Source organism: Rhinolophus sinicus, linkage group LG06 (assembly GCF_036562045.2).
Source record: "Rhinolophus sinicus isolate RSC01 linkage group LG06, ASM3656204v1, whole genome shotgun sequence".
In the NCBI taxonomy this organism is placed as follows: domain Eukaryota; kingdom Metazoa; phylum Chordata; class Mammalia; order Chiroptera; family Rhinolophidae; genus Rhinolophus; species Rhinolophus sinicus.
Window position 1 is genome coordinate 17,357,399 of NC_133756.1, and position 18,868 is coordinate 17,376,266.

General features: G+C 37.9%; 1 protein-coding gene across 1 annotated transcript in view; it reads right to left on the minus strand.

Annotated features, from left to right (window-relative positions):
- Positions 1-18,868, minus strand: part of PIK3R3 (phosphoinositide-3-kinase regulatory subunit 3) — a 70,591-nt gene that overhangs the window by 12,096 nt on the left and 39,627 nt on the right. Inside the window, exons 5-8 of the mRNA XM_019749356.2 lie at positions 17,237-17,417; positions 16,468-16,593; positions 6,591-6,733; positions 4,088-4,264 (exon numbers count right to left, since the gene is read on the minus strand). Of these exons, the coding sequence (XP_019604915.1) occupies positions 4,088-4,264; positions 6,591-6,733; positions 16,468-16,593; positions 17,237-17,417 (627 nt within the window). The remainder of the gene's footprint in view (positions 1-4,087; positions 4,265-6,590; positions 6,734-16,467; positions 16,594-17,236; positions 17,418-18,868) is intronic.

The window sequence follows — 18,868 nt, forward strand, 5'->3', positions numbered from 1 at the left end:
CACGCTCTAACCAAATGAGCTAACCGGCCACCATGAGTTCTCATTTTCTTTTAACCACCAACCTCTTTAAATTGGTCCTCCCTTTCTGCCACAAGGAATGTTAGGACACCCAGGAAAATCCAGGAGAAAGAGAAGAATGTTTTAGGTCTACCCTCCATCTATGATGGTGTTCTGCCTTTTCACATAAGCAACTTTTCTAATCTCCCAGAAGTCCATTTCAAATACTACTACATAGTTCTGAGTCCTTAAACATCTATTAACAATGCCAGGAACTGACTAGTTTTTAAAAATGATTTTGAAAAAGTTCAAGCAACTTTAGGTATGTTAATTCTTATTTAACTCTTTGATTAAATGCCTAGATCATATGTGAAGGCAGTATATTCCAGAGGGAAAACCTAACACCAAATTCTCATTCTGGGCGGCCGATGGCTCAGTTGGTTGGAGTGTGAGCTCTCAACTACAAGGTTGCCAGTTCAATTCCCACACGGGATGGTGGGCTGCGCCCCCTGCCACTAAAGATTGAAAACAGCGACTGAACTTGGAGCTGAGCTGTGCCCTCCACCAATGACTTGGAGCTGATGGGCCCTGGAGAGACACACTGTTCCAGAGTATTCCCCAATAAATCTTTAAAAAAAAAAAAAAAAAAAGAATCTCATTCTGTTACTAATTGTGTGGTTTTGACCAGCCTCTCTTTATGCCTCAGGGTTCTCTTCTAAAAAACAGGGAAAATACTACTCCCATAGCTTACACTGAAGTTATCTTAAGAAAACCAAGAGAGAAAAAATAGGTTGTGTTCATATACCCTCACCTAGTCCCCAACTCAGCAAGTAGGAAAAAAAATATATGTATATATGGTGTCCTTCCTAAACGTCTAATTAGCCTTACAACCCAACTACCACCCCCTAAGAGGAAAAGAGCTGTATTTCAGTCCAAAAAGAGGATTGAACCAGCCAGCTCCTGAGAGCGGGGAATAGAAAAAAATACTTTGAAGCTAAAGCAGAAGTCCTGGAGGAGAATTTATGCTTCCCTAGAGCCTGGCTAAAGTATGAGATGGAGTAACAGAAAAGGGTGCCCGACGGACAAGACACCCTGGATGGAGGACAAGGTTTCCCGATGCAGAGTCTGTTGGTGTCAAATAAGAAGATTACTGTGAACAGCACTTCTGAATTTTCCTGAAGCAGCATTATGTAACCGGACGGCAGGACCCAGTGATTAGGGGCAGAAGAAGCGCCCAATGACGGCAGTGATGAGGGACAAGGGACTTTTGCTCCACTAGTTTCCTGGCAGCACTTCATGATGACATTCTTATATGATCCAAATGTGTGTGTATGTGTAGGAGGTGGGAAGAGCCCTAATCATAACTGAGATAAAATATTTTTCATATAACCAGGCAGGTGGGAACTTGGAATAAATTAATTTTAATTTAAGAAAAAGAGGAATTCCACTTGTCTCGCACCAAATTTTATAAACTTCACACTCCCTACATAAAAATGCGATAATATGTAAGACATTTTGAAATGAAAAATCACTTTTAAAATGCTTAAGTTATGAGATAAATTAAGGAATGATTCACTACTTTCAAAAAACTAGACCACCAGTAGGGAAATGTAAAATAGTGCAGCTACTATGGAAAAGTCTGGCAGTTCCTCAGTTAAACACAGAATTACAGTATGACCCAGCAATTTCACTCCTCAGCATATACTCAAGAGAACTGAAAACATGTCCATACAAAAAAGTGTACAGGAATGGTCAGAACAGCATTATTCATAATAGCCAACAGTTAGAAAGAACCCAAATGTCTATCAATTGATGAATAGTCAAACAAAATGTGGTCTATCCTTACAATGGAATATAACAAAGTACTACTACACGCTACACATGGATGAACCTTGAAAACATTATGCTGAGTGAAAGAAGCTATGCCCAAAACACTACGTGTTATATTTTTCCATTTATATAAAATGTCCAGAATAGGCAAACCCATAGAGACAGAAAATACATTAGTGGTTGTTTAGGGCTATAGCGGATGGGGTGATAAGGGGATGATAGGTTAAGGGTACATGGTGTCTTTTTTGGAGTGATGAAAATGTTCTAAAATTAACTATGGTGATGGTTGCACATATCTGTGAATGTAATAAATACACTGAATTATATACACTTTGAAATGGATGAATTGTATGGGATGTGAACTATATCTCAATAAAGTTGTTTTAAAAAATAATAGAACACCCTCCACAGAACTCCTTTAGCTGCAAACTTCCCTAGTACATATTACTCAAAACTCATTAATGCACCATATTGTTATGGTAAATTATTCTTTATTTTGAATTTATAAATACCAAGAAAAGTAAATGGTAATCATGGAAACTAACTCCCCATGAAAAAGAATTGCACATGAACAATGAAATTCCTTTTTTTGAAAAGGAATTTTAAAGGATTTTATATTTAAGAAAAATTTTACTCTCTACTTAAGAAATGAAATTCTGTATTTAAGCATTCAAGAATGCTTTCTAGAAATAGTACACTGTGACCTCAGCAGAGAATCTCATAAAATCCTGTGGGCGATGTGCAGTGGGAAGTCAGGGAAATGTCCTCACGCATACGTTTTACAATCAGTCTCCTTCAGGACTGACTAGACAGTTTCAAAATTGGAACAGATCCAGTCCACCTAGTATTATGTTTGTTAGAAACATCAAAGCATGGGCTATGGAACACTGGACTATTCTCCCTGAAGCAACCCTTCCCAAAGAGGTAATGATTGTCCCCGTCTCCCTAAACATCCTGGTTATCATCCATGATGTTATCTAAACTCTCCTTTATATTTAGCTTACATAACTCGTTAAAGGAACTTTCAAGGTCTAATTTGTCACACTTATTCATTTTCCTTGGGATGGTATATTCTTAATATTGCTTTCCAGGGCAAAGACATGCTTCCATTCATTCCTATGGTCCATGGCATGGACTTCTTGGGCCCTTCTTCAGCTTCATATGTGACCAGAACCATATAAGCATTCCAAGAACAGACACAATCTGATTTTAAGAAAAGGCATCTCCTTGCCTAGTTTTCAAAGCTTTTCTGTATGCTGTGTGTACTTGCTTGACTTTTGGGGGAACCACAATAGCAAACTGAAATGATCTCTGGAGAGCAGTGTTATTAAAACTACTCAACATACTATAGTTGTAATTGCCCCCAAAACAATCACCTTAAATTTTCCTCTACTGAAACTCAACAGCCACTATTGCAACCTCAAAGCTTGTATTTTATCTCCTCTCCCTTTGTCACACAAAGACCCTGATATCTAGAGAAAACCCAGTCAGAGGTCTTACTCTGTCATCTCCTGCCAAGAGTTTGAATTGAGTTGTTTTGCAGGCATGAAAGTCACCCATAAACATATTTGGTAACAGTCTATTCATTACCTAGAACTAAACCTTATAGAGCTTCCTTTTTCATGGATTTTCTTCTTTTTTGAAGCAGTCATTGGTCCTCAAAACCTAATCCACACAATTTGTTCTGATAATACACTTTCAATCTATATTTGGATAATATCCCTATATCTAGCTAAATGATATAATTTTCCATAATATTAAAGAGTTGGGTTTCACTCAAGTCAAATTATCTTTCATACCTGCTACTGACACATTTCTATTACTTAAATACAGAATTTCATTTCTTAAATATAAAAACCTTTAATACATTTTTCTGTATATTTATTTGTAGGCCCCCCCATTATTGGTGTCGGTGCCTGTGCCCATGAGGGATAATTTCTATTTCTGTGGCTCTACTATGTATAGAACCAAAGATTCTGGCTTTTGTGGTTCAGGCAAACATGACTCTGTACTTTGCTCCTGCCACAGCCACCCTCTGGCATTTCCAAGGCAGTTGTACAGTTTAGAGCCCTACGCTGCTCCCACACGTTGACTTCATGTAGCCTCTGGTACCCCTGCTACTAACAGGAATGCTTTCCTACATTCTCACACTCTCACTGGCCAGTTCTCAATTACAAATCTCTTCTTCTACTTCCAACGTTTCCAGTGCCAGCAGTGACCTGGTGCTGGTGGCCCCCCTACCCAGGCCCAGCCTACTTACACAAGGTGCTGATCTCGAATCTTACGCAGCTGGATCAGGTCAGGTTTGATGCTATTCATTTTTTTATCTATTTCCCGGTTGTCCAAAGCTTGTTTCTTCAAATCCTGCTCTAGACGCACTTTGCTATCATGAATCTCACCCAGACGTGATTTCAATTTGTCATAATTCATCATAATTCTGTGAAAATATTTAACATATTAAGGCTAAAATAGGAACCAAGCAGAAGCATTCCATAGTGTGAGCAGAGTCCTAACATCTTAAGTGTGGTCGACATCCGCTGTTTTTACCTGGCCCATACCCATTCCCCATCTTCTGGTAATAGCACCCTAGTGGTTCCTGTAGGTAAGGGTTCCCTGTCCCCGTCTCATATTCAGAGCTGAACTTCCACACAACCCAGCCTGGCCAAGAAGAGTATTCCATTCCATCCTATCCCTACCCTCAAGCCACAGTGACTGGTTCACGAATGGGAAAAATACCCAAGCTGACTCAATGACAGTCAATTCTAGAACTTTGGCTGGAACGATTATAAAGAAATTCTCTCTTCCCACTGGAATTGCTACGTTATTACTACATATGTGATTGTAGGACTCCCAGCTGCTATCTGCCACCTTATATGGAAAGCCTACCTGAGGATGAAGCCCACACAGAAAAACTGAGCCAAAAGAATATGAGACAGAATCCTGATGACCTTGTTTGGGCCCTGGATCAAGCCACGAGTGAACCAGTGAAACTGTGTGTATGACATCAAGCGGTAACACAACACAGCAGCTAAGAGCAATGGCTTTGCAGTCAGCCCGCCGAAGTTGGAATCTCTGGCCTGCCACTTACTGTGTGGCTATGAGCAAGTTAACTTCTCTGTGCCTTCATTTCCTCTTCTGGGTACCTAAACAGTGCCTGCCTTCGCTGGGTAAATGTGATAATACATGTAAAAGGACTAAACGGTGCCTGGTTCATCTTGGGGAGCAAACCTTAGATGATGGAGACAAGCTTCTCGAGCACGAAGTTCTGCTCTGCACTGGACCCTTACGGCAACAAGTGCCCCCATTACTCGTTTGTCCCTCAGTATGCGGTTTCACATTACTACCAAAACTTCATCATGCCACTCTGCCTCCCTTTGCAACTACAGTACAAGTTATTTTCGTTTTCTTCATTAATAATTGTTATTTATTGATAGCATATGCCAAGATATATACATACACACAAACATGCCTTTCTGTACCATGAGTGAGTGTGTATGTGTGTGTGTGTGTGTCACTTAATTCTCTCAGCATTTCAACAAGATATAATCCACAGTTTATGGAGGAGGAAACAGGCTGAGAGAATTAAGAAACTCACCCAAGGTCACACAGCTGGTAAACAGTCAATACATAATTCAAGCCCATGGTTTTAACCATGAGGCCCCACAGCACTCAGCCCTATTCTTTTGCAACAGAAGTTCACCAACACTTTGGTGCTGATGTGAGAAATAATTTTGCTTTTCCCTTGTTTATGATTCACTTTTATGGATTATCCACTTTTTCGCTCCTTAACCCACTGTCATCTGACTCAGTCTTCTAATACTCCACTAAATTTGCTTTGATAAAGTCTTCCAATATCCTTTCAGTTGCCAGATCCAATACTTCAACATGCTGCTCATTCTTTCTGTGTAATTTCATTTTCAGCATCTCCCATGGCCTCCACATTTCTGTGCCCTGAGTTCCAAATCCAACAGCCCTGCCGACAACTCCATTTGGGTTCTCACAGGGACCTGAAACTCATTGGTTCCAACCCCAAACTCTCCTCACAGACTCTCTATTTCAGTGGGTAACACCATCCCTTAGTCACTGGGAATAATCTTTGACTAATCCCACACTTACCTTTCCTGGTCAGGCCTTAAGTCCTCAGCATTTCCATTAGCTCTCCCTCCTTTCCTGCCATTGCCCTGGTTCAGGCCCTAACCATCTTTTAACCTGATGACTACAGAAACTGCAGACACTTCCAACAATCAGGCTGCTCTTCCTGCCCATGGTCTTGTTCCATCTCCAGTTTATTCTCAGACTGCTGCTGTTGATTTTCAGTTCAATCAGCATTCAGTATTCAATGAGCACCACTATGACCTCAGGCACCATAACAGGTGCTGGAGCTGTCAGGGAAATAAGTCATCATCCTCACTCCCAACAAGCTCACAGTTTTAGTGAGTGGCACACTCAGTAATTATTACAATAGGGATCGGGACCAGATACTGTAGGGGTAGGGACAAGAAGCCCCCAAACCAGTCTAGGGAATCAGGGGAGATTTTCTAGAGAACGTCACGTCTAAGCTGAGTCCTAATGGAGTAGGAGTTAGCGTTTAGGAGGACGGAGAAAGAACACAGAAGAGAGATGATTCAGCTTGGTGCCATTACTGGGAAAAGCAAGTATTTCCATATGGCAGGACTGTGAAGTTTAGGGGTAAAAGCAGACACAACAGAGATTATTGTGGAAGAAAAGAAGTCTTGTCTCACTAGTGTACTTGGTAGATTTACCGTTCAATTTCCTTTTCATTCCCCTCTCTGCGAAATCGCTCGATATATTCTTTGCTATATTGTTCTTGTGTGTGACACTGCTCTTCGAATATTTTAATTGTTTCATTAAAAGCTTCAATTGCAGTCCGCTTCATCTGTATTTCCTATAGGAGAGAAAAAGAAAAGACATACACTTCATTGTCTTTACTTTTTTTTGTAACTCTGTTCTTCAAACAAATCTTATAATTCTAGTTACCATTCCATATAAGACCGAATTCAGAAGGCTGAAACAAGACCCTTTAACGCCTACCCTTCTTACTTATACTCATATGCAAAATGCATCATCCAAACCCTAAAATAAAAGAAAAAGAGCTATTTCCTGAAATACAGCTGAGAAGCACAGAAAGGGCTCTGAGTCGCTAAAAGGGATTAACCCCGAACACCTTGAAGACAAGATAAAGTTCTGCCTCTGCACCTACTGTAGTGCTGACCCCCAAAAGGTGCTGAAGGAGTGAATGGGGAACAGCAGAGGAGTCCGTGCCCCTGCATGCAAGCCTCATTCCACGAGCCCTCTACAGTTTATTCTTACTTTCATTTCTAAAGCATGTCGTTTTCCAAACAGATTCATCAGTAGATTAATCTGATTAGAAAAGAGGAAGAATAGCTGCTAAAATCAGATGCAGAGGGAGATGAAAAACTGAAAAGTCCATAAAACAAAAGCCCAGTAGGCTAAGCCATTCAGCACTAGGGTAAGTAATCTTTATACATTTCAATGAACTCTGAGGGCATCTGTAGACTTGCGCATCTGAATCATGATTCCCCTAAAACCTCCCTAGAGGGTTCAATTTTGTTCAATTTACTTTAGAAAGTAGAAAAAATATGTATAAAGTTCTAGAAAGATCATCATCCTGAATGTTTACAATTTTTAAAGGTTTGGTGCTTATAGGATAATTCCTCAACTATTCAGCACTGATTAATTTCCACAAATGATTACTGAAAATCCACTATACAGAAAGTATCATCTGGTGATAAAGACATTCATAAAGCATGGAGCCGGGGCGGGCCCGGTGGCTCAGGCAGTTGGAGCTCCATGCTCTAAACTCCGAAGGCTGCCGGTTCAATTCCCACATGGGCCAGTGGGCTCTAACCACAAGGTTGCCAGTTTAATTCCTCGAGTCCCGCAAGGGATGGTGGGCAGCGCCCCCTGCAACTAGCAATGGCAACTGGACCTGGAGCTGAGCTGCGCCCTCCACAACTAAGACTGAAAGGACAACAACTTGAAGCTAAACGGCACCCTCCACAACTAAGATTGAAAGGACAACTTGAAAAAAAAAAAAAAAAGTCCTGGAAGTACACACTGTTCCCCAATAAAGTCCTGTTCCCCCTCCCCAATAAAATCTTAAAAAAAAAAAAATAAATAAAAATAAAAATAAATAAATAAAGCATGGAGCCTACCCTTCAGGATTCAGAATATACAGGTTAAATAGATTTCCGAACTCTAATAGGTTTTTTTTCATGTCATGGTAGAGGAAATCAAGTGCAGTGAATTAGTTACTTACTGCTTTACAGAGGCTTCATGGAGAAGGCAACATTTGAGCTAGGTCTTAAAGAATTGGGTTAGGGGAAGAAAATGCAGCACGGCACACAGAGATAGCATAGCATGGCGTATACATGAAATAGTAATAGGGGATGTTCAGGGATCAGCAATTGCTCAGTGGGCCTGGAACACAGAGATTAGCAGATGAGGGAAGCTAGAACCTTACAATGTTCCATATAGCTGAGGTTATACCATACAGATCTCAAACAGTACTGTAAACTTATCGAAATGCCCATATCTATATATCTAGCTACAAATTCTACAACTCTCTCATTTTAGTGTAGGGTCTTGGCTCCCTTGCAAGGTTAGCAATTACTGATGAAGCTCTGTATTTTCAAACAAAACACCAATAATTTAGACTTTACTAACACTGGAAGATGTGTTGGACGGTAGAGCAGCAAAGGGAAAAGTATTTACCATCACTGCCAAAGCAGCAGCTCCCCATAAACAATGTCACTATACCTGCCACCAAAACTAGAAACCTACCTATATCAACACACCTTCTTTCTCTTCCCTTTATCTACATGTGCTATGGGTCTCCCCTCTTCCTTTCTCAGGTACTTCATTCCATTACATCAGCCAACCCCCCTTACATCATTACCTCTCCCACTCGAAGAATTCCTTCTCATCAATATACAAACAAGTTCTAGTTCCACCACTCTGAAAAAAAAAAAAAAATTCCTAACCCTAAATTCTCTTCCAGTCACAGTTAAGCTTCTTGAAAGAGTTGTTTATATATGTTCTCTCTCTTTCCTCATCTCTCACTCACACTCCAACTCACTCTGTTCTGGCTTCTGTACTCACCATTCCACAGAGACAGCTCTTTCCAAGGTCACCAGTGATTTCATTGTCAAATTCCTGTCTCTTCTCCCAATCCATCACTAAGTCCTATCATTTTTCCTTCTAATTATATGTAATCCAGATGTCAAATATCTCCACATGCAGTCTATTCTTACCCTATGCCAACTCTGACTCAGGATACACCATCTCTTTCCCATTCTCTGGGAAGAATTCACTTACATCAAAGCAATCTGGATTTTACCTAAGATTTCATAGGGGGAAAAAACAGAGGAAGTCTATATCACTTATCAACATTTATAAACTGAGGAGGTCAATTCTTTAGTGTCCCTTTAATACATCTCCTGTACTGCTCATCACTGGATCCCTCCCCTTCTTTTCCTCCCCCTCCCAAAGCTTTAAGCCTTCATGGCTCGTCTCTGTTCAGCCCCATCTCAAGTCTTGCTCTCAATTCTCACAGAGAAATTCAGCCCTCTTCTAGCTTCGACCTAGTGGCTTTCGGTTGCCTCCATCTACCCCCAACACCCGGCTCTCCAACCAGGGATTCCAAGCCCAGAAACCAACCTCATATCAGCTGCTCAGAATTCATAATCTGCTGTTAAATCCCCAATATTACTGAACATATTGGCAGCATGTGGAGCTTTCTCTGCTTTCTCCAGCCATGACCAAAGGCAGATATGAAGCTACAAAGCCACATGCAACAGTGGCCACTTTTTCCAGCCTCTATTCACAGGAGGTTTAGCCTAGACCCCACTTCATATTATGAGTTTGACTCCAGGCCCTTGTGAAGCGTGGAGTGCTTTTGGTTCTTTACCTTGCATAAATTCATTCAACAAATAATCGAACACTAACTATATGCCAGGCATTATTTAAAGAATTTGGGATACATAAGTGAACAAGCTCAGATAAAGATATCTGCCCTCCTGGAACTTACAGTTTAAGGGGTCATACAGACAATAAATAGCAGACATGATAAGTAAATAAATTATATATTTTTAGAAGGTAAGAAATATTATGGAAAAACCAAAAGTAGATTGTGAAAGGAAGGTTGGAATGTGAGTCTCAATTTTAAATAAAGTTGTCAAGCAGGCCTTGTTGCGATGACAACATCTGAGCAAAGACTGCAAGGAGACGAAGGGGTTAGCCTGGTCACCATCTGGGGGTGAGAGGTGTTTCAGGCAAGGAAATAGTCAGTGCAAACACAAGAAGGTAAAAGAGTGATCTAGTATTTTCAAGGAACAGCAAGGAGACTAGTGTGGCTGGAGCACAGCAAGGACAAAAGTTTTAAGAAATGAGGTCAGAGAGGAAGAGAGGCACAAAGCGTACTGGGCATTGAAGAAAGGACAATGGCTTTCACTCTGTGTAAAATGCAGAAATCAGAGATGGGTCTGAAACAAAGGAGTGCTGTGATCACACCTATGTTTTACAAGTATCACGTGGCTGCTAGGGTGAGAATTGATCAGGGGAAAGGGAGCATGGTAAAGGGCAAGAAGACCACCTAGGAGGTTTCTGTGGTAAATCAAGACAAGAAATTATAGTGGCTTAGATCAAGGTATTAGCAGTGAATGAGAATGGGTTGAATTCTGGGTATATTCTAAAGGTAAAGTCAACAGGAATTCCTGATGGATTGGATACAAGGTATAATAGAGAGTCTACTAGGATAACTTCAAGGATTTTGGTCTGAGCAAGGATGTGATTGCTCTCAACTGAAATGGGAAAAGCAAAGGGTAGGACAGTCTTGAGGTGGGATATCAGAATTCTATTTTGGACATGTTAAATTTGAGATATATATTAAACATCCAACTGAAGCTGTTGAATAGGCAGTTGGATGTATGACGCTAGAGTTAAGAGAAGTTAGAAGGACCAGAGATATGTTTGGGAGTTTACTAGCATATAAATGTATATAAACCATGAGACTGTTTGAAATCACCAGAGAGTAAATAAGTAACTAGAAAAGTGGAGAAATCAGCAAAAAAGACTGGAAGGATTACCAGGGAGGTCAAACTCTCAGTTGCCTCTGCTGATTTCCAAATCTGAAAGTTTCATTCATGGTTATTGTAATGAATTCCCGTTCCACCTCTGATCTACAAAAATATTCATATTGTTTTTGCATATAGCTATGTGCCTTTAATGTTTATCATTTTAGTGTGAGATATAAGTGTGCAAAACAAATGCACAGTTTAACATTTTATTATAAAATGAGCGTCCACTCCCAGCACCCCAGAAATGCCCTGTGTATCCTTTCTGGATCACAACGCCCTGCTTCTTCCCACTCCACACCCCACCCCCACCCCCGCCTCAGTGATAGCACTATCCTGCCCTTTATGAAGAACATTACCTTGTAATTCTTAGGGTTTTACCACTTTATGTTCTCATCCTCTCATTTGCCTGGCTTTGTACATTATATGAATACACATATGTATTCTTTTGTATCTTTTACTCAATCAATATTCTTTGTAAGATTAAACATAGTGTTGTATGTTGCCCTTTAAGTAAATACACACACAAATATAGTAATCCATCATTGCTTTGTTTGATGCAGAGGAAAGGGATTAAAGTATGCCATTTTGACTAATGCACATTTGTGTTTAACAAATATTGTCAGAGTACATTAAACTTCTGAAGAATAGTGTCTCATCTCTCCCTCTGTGTTTCTAGTCAAGCATAGTATCATTCCCAGACTAGGTATTCAATAAATGGTTTTGCATGGTTATAGTGACCATTTTAAACCAGATTCTCTCTCTCTGTCTCTCTCTCTCTCTCTCTCACGCACACTGACTCCAATAGAGTTGGGGTTGCCATTATCTCCATCTTATAGATCTATGGGAAACTGAAGCACAGACACACTCTTTCAAGGGACATAAACAGTTTTTTAACATAACCAGGATTAGAAAATAAATCTCCTATTGGAAAATAAATCTCCTAAATTCCAATTCAGTTCATTTTATGTATTTTAAGAAGGTGGTACTTGCACACAGAAAAAAAATTTTTTAATAATATAAAAAATACATAGTAAAGAGTAAGTTTTCTACTTTTGGACTCGGTCTTCATTATCTTACGCAGAGGGTATATAAGTTTCTGACCAGATATTCTGAGCACATATTAATATGTAAACATATATATACTGTATACTCTTTCTTTTTTTAACCATAGCGCTCTATACTCTTTTTTTAACCATAAAGGACAGTATACCACATATATTTTTCTATACCTTGCTTTATTTTTTACTTAATGTATCTTAGAAATCACTCAAAATCAGTAAATACAGACCTCCCTCAGTCTTTTTTTTTTTTTTTTTTTAATATTTTATTGGGGAAGGGGAATAGGACTTTATTGGGGAACAGTGTGTACGTCCAGGACTTTTTCTTTCCAACTCAAGTTGTTGTCCTTCCAATCTTAGCTGTGGAGGGCGCAGCCCAGCCCCTGGTCCAGTTGCCGTTGCTAGTTGCAGGGGGCGCAGCCCACCATCCGTTGCAGGACTCGAGGAACTGAACTGGCAACCTTGTGGTTGCGAGTCTGCACTCCAACCAACTGAGTCATCAGGGAGGCAGCTCAGCTCAAGGTGCCGTGTTCAATCTTAGTTGCAGGGGGTGCTGCCCACCATCCCCTGCAGGACTCAAGGAATTGAACTGGCAACCTTGTGGTCGAGAGCCCCACTGGCCCATGTGGGAATTGAACCAGCAGCCCTCGGAGCCAAGAGCATCGATCTCCAACCGCCTGAGCCACCGGGCCGGCCCCTCCCTCAGTCTTTTTGATGGTTATAATTTTTTTTTTGGTGGTTATAATTTTGTTTCATTGTTTTAAAAAGAAAAGCCCATTTTGCTATAATATATTCATATTATTATTTCTATTAGTATTTCCTTCTTCTATTTTAACTGCATTTTTCCCAAATCCCTCTAACTCTACCACCCAACATATTTCCATAGTCTTCCCTTCAAGTGAACAGGTACACCCACAGCTGAAATCACATTGTACACACAATTCTACCTGCTGTCGCCTTGCCCTGCAACTACATCACAAGCGTTTGTCAGGTCATCAGGAATTCCTAAGAAGCATGTAATAACAGCAGTTGCCTCTGAGGAATGGGGACTTTTACTTTGTATGTAATAATTCATACAGAATTCAGCAATACTTTATATTGAATTTAGCATATGTACTTACATAACTTTTGTACTTTTTAAAAATTAGGAAATTTTAAAATAATTTCTGAAAAATGATTTTAATAGCTATATAACATTCTATGTGTGATCATTTCATCATCCTCTAATGTTGACCACTTATGCTGATTCAACTTGAAGATGCCTTAGTAACTTTTTTCCATTCTATCCCTAACACTGGCTTCATCACAGATAATTCATCTAGAAGAGCTAAAGGAATACAGAGAAGCTAAAATTTGCAGTATGAAAAAAAGCATACACAGGGCTGCCGGATGGCTCAGTTGGTTAGAGTACGAGCTCTTAACAAGGTTGCCAGTTCGATTCCCACATGGGCCAGTGAGGAATCGGCCCATGGGCACCCTCCACAACTAGACTGAAAACAATGACTTGACATGGAGCTGATGGGTCCTGGAAAAACACAGTTCCCCAATATTACCCCCCTCCAAAAAAAAAAAAAGAAGCATACACACTAATGAATACCACAGACACAGTGTATCAGCTAGAAAGAAAAAAAAATATTCAAATCATTCTGAATAACTAAGTAATAAAGAAAACCTAAAAAATAAAATAGAACCAAACACCTCATGGAAAAAATGGACCATTACAGCATTTCTGGCTACTATAATCCCATACTTTTCCCAATTAGTACTGTATCTCATTACTAATCTGTAATCCTCAGAAGTCAATAACCCCTAATCAGCTCCACCAATCCTGAGGTCCTTGGTGCAGTCTCTGTCTTTACATTGCCCTCCACACACACTCACTTGGAAATAAGAGAAAGGGCTTTGGGCTGGGAAAATCAAGATCATAAATACTATGGTCAGAACAAGGCACCATGAGTTATAGTAATACTGGAATAGCTCATAGCTGACTCACCATTCCACAGTTAACAATTATAAACTATAGACAAAGATATACAAAACACGTATTGTATGTTATAGTCAAATTGTCAAAAACAAAGAGAGAATCTTAAAAGCAGCAAGAGAAATAACTCATCATGTAGAAAGGGTCTTCAATAAAATTAATAGCTGATTTCCCATCAGAAACCATGGAGGTCAGAAGACAGTGGGACAGCATATTTAATACCCTGAAAGAAAAAAAAACTGTCAACCAATAATTCTATGTCCGGCAATATTGTCCTTCAAGAATGAAGGAGGGAAAAGAAAAAAAAAAAAAGAAAAAAAAAAAAAAAAAAAGAATGAAGGAGGGGAAAAAAAAAAAGAACGAAGAAGAAATTAAGATATTCCCAGATAAACAAAAGTTGAGGAAGTTCATTATCAATAGACCTGCCCTACAAGAAACTCCTTCAGGCTGAAGGACATAAGACAGTAACTCAAAGGCACATGAAGAAATAAAGAACCTGTTACATGTAACTGCATAGGTAAATACAAAAGTCAGTATTATTGTACTTTTGGTTTGTAGCTCTTCTTTTTTTCCATATGATTTAAAGAACAAGTGCATAAAATAATAATTATAAATCTATGTTAATGGGCACACAATGTATAAAAATGTAATTGGTAAAAATAATATAAAGGGAGAGGGACAAAGATGTACAGGAGCAACGTGTTTATACACTATTGAAAACTTCTTGAATAGTAAGTTGGTATTATTCATACTAGGTTATTATGCAGTTATGATATTAATTGTAACTGACACGACTAGGAAAAAAAAACCAGTATTGATATAGAATATCTGAATGAACCATCAATCACCTTGACCTAACTGATATTTATAGAGCTATACCAACAACTATATTAATCTTTATCAGTGCCCATGGAATGTTTACAAAAATAAGGCATGTGTTAGTTAGGTCATAAGTCAATAAACTTCAAGACTGTAACCAATGACTACAACAAAATTAAATTAGAAATAAATAATATCTAGAAAAGCCCCCAATACTTAGAAATTAAAGAACATACGGGCCAAAGAAGAAATAACAAGGGAAATTAGAAAATATTTTAAACTGAATAATGAAAACAACAGTATAACAAAATTTGTAGGATACACCTATAGCTGTGCTTAGAGGGAAATTTGTAGCTTTAAGTGCTTGTATTAGAAAATAAAAATGTTTTAAAACCAATGAACAGAAGTTCTACCTTGAGAAACTAGAAAAAGAAGAGCAAATTAAATTGAAAGAAAGAAGAAAGGAAATAATAAAGAGCAGAAATCTATTAAATAGAAAACACTAAGGGAAAAAATCCCATTATTGTTATCTCCTAGAAAGGACTCAGGCAAGTTATTATTGCCCTGAGAATTCACTTTGAATTTAGTAGAATGAACAAATGCTACTATAACATGGACTGATCCACACAGACTAATGCTTCTATAAATCATTTGATGTTCAAAGTAATAACCTATGTTTCAAAAGACTGTGCATGAGAAACCCAGTAAAACGTTTTCTGAGGCCACTGTTGACACAAATATACCAACAAATAAAACTTCCCTGAAGACTTGCACCTTCATAAAAATTCCTAGCACCTTTTATACGTTATGTAACAACTCACGGCAAATTAAACCAATCCAAGTGTAACTTAAAGAGAGTCAAAGCAGTTCTAGGAAAAAAACATTATTCTTCAGAATTTCGCTTTATATCATAAAGGTGATAAAAGTGATATTATTAAGGTTTATAATCTAAAAACTATGTGGCTGAGTCTACCAGTGGTCCCACCATTTCCATTAGCTCCTTCTTCCTCAGTAAACTCTCAAATGTTAATTGGGCACACCTGACCAGATAAAAACCAGCTTTATTAGCCTTTCCTGCGAGTGGCTAAGGCTTCCACTCTCTTCCCACTGGCTAGACATAGCTCCCCCTAGTTGTGATCTGGAACTATGTTTACCAGTGGGAGGAGAGTGGAAGCAGTGTGTTTCTTCTACCAAGTAGCCTTAAAAATGGAAACGTTCCTTTCTCCTTCCTATTCTTCCTATTCTTCCTTCCTGTTTGCTAGAATATGGTTGTTATGACTGATATTGGAATAAGTCAGCTTCCACAGATAGCAAAGCATCAACACAGAAGAACCCTAAACCCTAACGACTGTAGAGTTGCCATAACACCCCTGCCCTATCTATACATGAGAGAAAAATAAATTTCTATCTGAAGCCTTTGTTATTTTGTTATTTTTTGTCACTTGCAATCAATCCTTATCTAGTTAATACTAACTGATATAAAATATATCCTTAACCAATAAAAAAAGTGATTTATGAATGGGAGAGGAATTTGTATCATCAAAGTCTCAAAAAGGCTATTTAAAATATTAAGACAGCTAAAGATCATCAGGTGAATTAAAGTAAATCTGATGGAACTATAACATTGCATATTTATTGGCCTAAACAACAAAAATATACTAACCTGGGATGTTCTGGTATATTCTTCATATAGCCTGTCATACTCTTTACTCTTTTCCTGATACTGCGAGTGATACTCTTGCAGTTTTTTACCTACTGCATCAATGTTGTCTTCTTTTACCAACTGATCCTATGCGGGAAAACATAAGAAATAAAAAATGTTGGGGGGAGGGTGGTGGGAGATGAGGGTAAGGGGGATCAAATATATGGTGATGGAAGGAGAACTGACTGTGGGTGGTGAACACACAATGGGATTTATAGATGATGTAATACAGAATTATACACCTGAAATCTATGTAATTTTACTAATAATTGTCACCCCAATAAATTTTAAAAAAAAAGAATTCAAACACACACACAAAAAAGAATGTTAACAATTCTGACATGAATTTTCCACATCTATTTATTTTTAAAATGTATTTCTACTGTAAGTTTAAGCCACTGTCTTAATATCAAGCATACAAAAGCACTAAATCCTTTTAACACTAAGATCAACCTTTAGATCACAACAAAATAGTTAATACCTTAAAAATAAGAAATGAAATATAAATAGGAAATATAAACAGAAACATTTTTACATAAAGTCAATAAATACATGCAACATGTTATTAAGGAATAGTTGTCATAAAGTTCTAAAATTCTTAAATATTCAGTAGAAAATTAAAAATGACTAGATTTCTTTTTTCTTTTAACTGATAAGCCTGGTAAATTAGAATCAAATTACGTTGTTAAACGACTTGCTGAATAGCTATCAAGAACGTCTGTAATCATACCTGTTGGTATTTGGACACTGGATACATCAGCTTCACATCAAGTTTGGGATTGTACTGAGCAAGAGATTCATGGTGATAGTGGTTAATGAGCTCCACCACAGAATTAAATGTCAGAGGATCAGAAAAGCCATATTTACCATCTCGATGATAGATCTTTATTAACTTATTATTGCCTCCCTTCCTGTGAAGAACCAGACAACAATTGTACATTTTTTCCCTAAAAATATTCTATTGAAGTACTACTTTCATATGGAGATAGTATGAAAGCTAGATATCACATAATAATCAAGTTTTATTATGTTAATGAGACTGGAACTAGTGAAAAGGCATATATAATTATGTGTGTAAAAGTATATATAATGTCATATTATTTTTATAACTATTTCTTCTATCTTCATTACTAAAGGTCAACATACCTACACAGCATTCACTATCAACAAATTTGGCTAAATCACTTAAGAAAAATAACTATAACAGAAGTGTATTGCATCTTTTGTTTATTTTTTTAATGAATTTTCTAACTTAAATTCTGTCAATATATTTTCAGGAAGAACAGAAACAATCTCTTTAGGACCTAAATATTATGTGGTTGTATGTCTTTGGAGGGAAGCAGAAGCCATCTCTGTATGAAGAGGGATGATAAACATTTCTCACATAATCACCAACACCTTCAAGGTTTTACTGTTAATGACCAAACAAAATTAAGCTCTTTGAATGATTTATAACTGAGTAATTTATCTAGCACTTTACATTATTTTGTCTTTTATAATTGCTTATGATTCTTAGAAATTACTATTTATTTATGCCATCACAGTATGTGAATGATTCAACTGTCATTCAACTATTTTATAAAGTATAGCTTTGAAAGAGCCATTTATATTAGATGAGTGAAATTTGATGCTTGAATAGTTGCAACCACTTTCGTTTACTGAATCCTATCCAATGGTCCTTTAAAAGGTAATTTATAACCAAAGCTTAAAATGGCAACGTTCTGCAAGTCCCATAAGGTATAATCTAAAACCACATCAGGTTAATTCATTATACCTTAGCAAAATATTGCACCATTCCCACTCAACTCTTCTTATAGCTACATGCAGACTTAATAGGGGGAAAATATGCCTATATATCTCTTTATGCCATGCTATTACACATGATAAATGAGGCACTGGGATTTGTGAAAGGTCAAACACAATAGTGTTGAATCTATGTACTGACTTAAATTAAATAGTGCTTAGAAGATCAGTATTTAGATGGGGGCAGAAGTATTCCTATAAAATGTACAGTCGTAGGATCACATAATCATATAGATGTGTATACCCACACATATACTCACAATAAATGCAAGCTGATCTCTCTGCTAGAGAAAAGTTAAAAGGCACTCATTCATTCCACAAAAAAATTATTGAACATCTACTATGTGCCAGGAACTCTATGACACTAGGTAGATATTGTGATGTAAACAAGCCAGATACATACAGTCCATTCTCTCATGGAACTTCCAGTTGAGGAGCATAAGGAACATATCTACATCTTTAAGCTTATAAAGAGGATAAATAATTTCTCATCAAGATAGAACATAAACAACTAGATATATCAAATGGTAGTAAGTCCTATGGAAAAAAAATTCAGCAG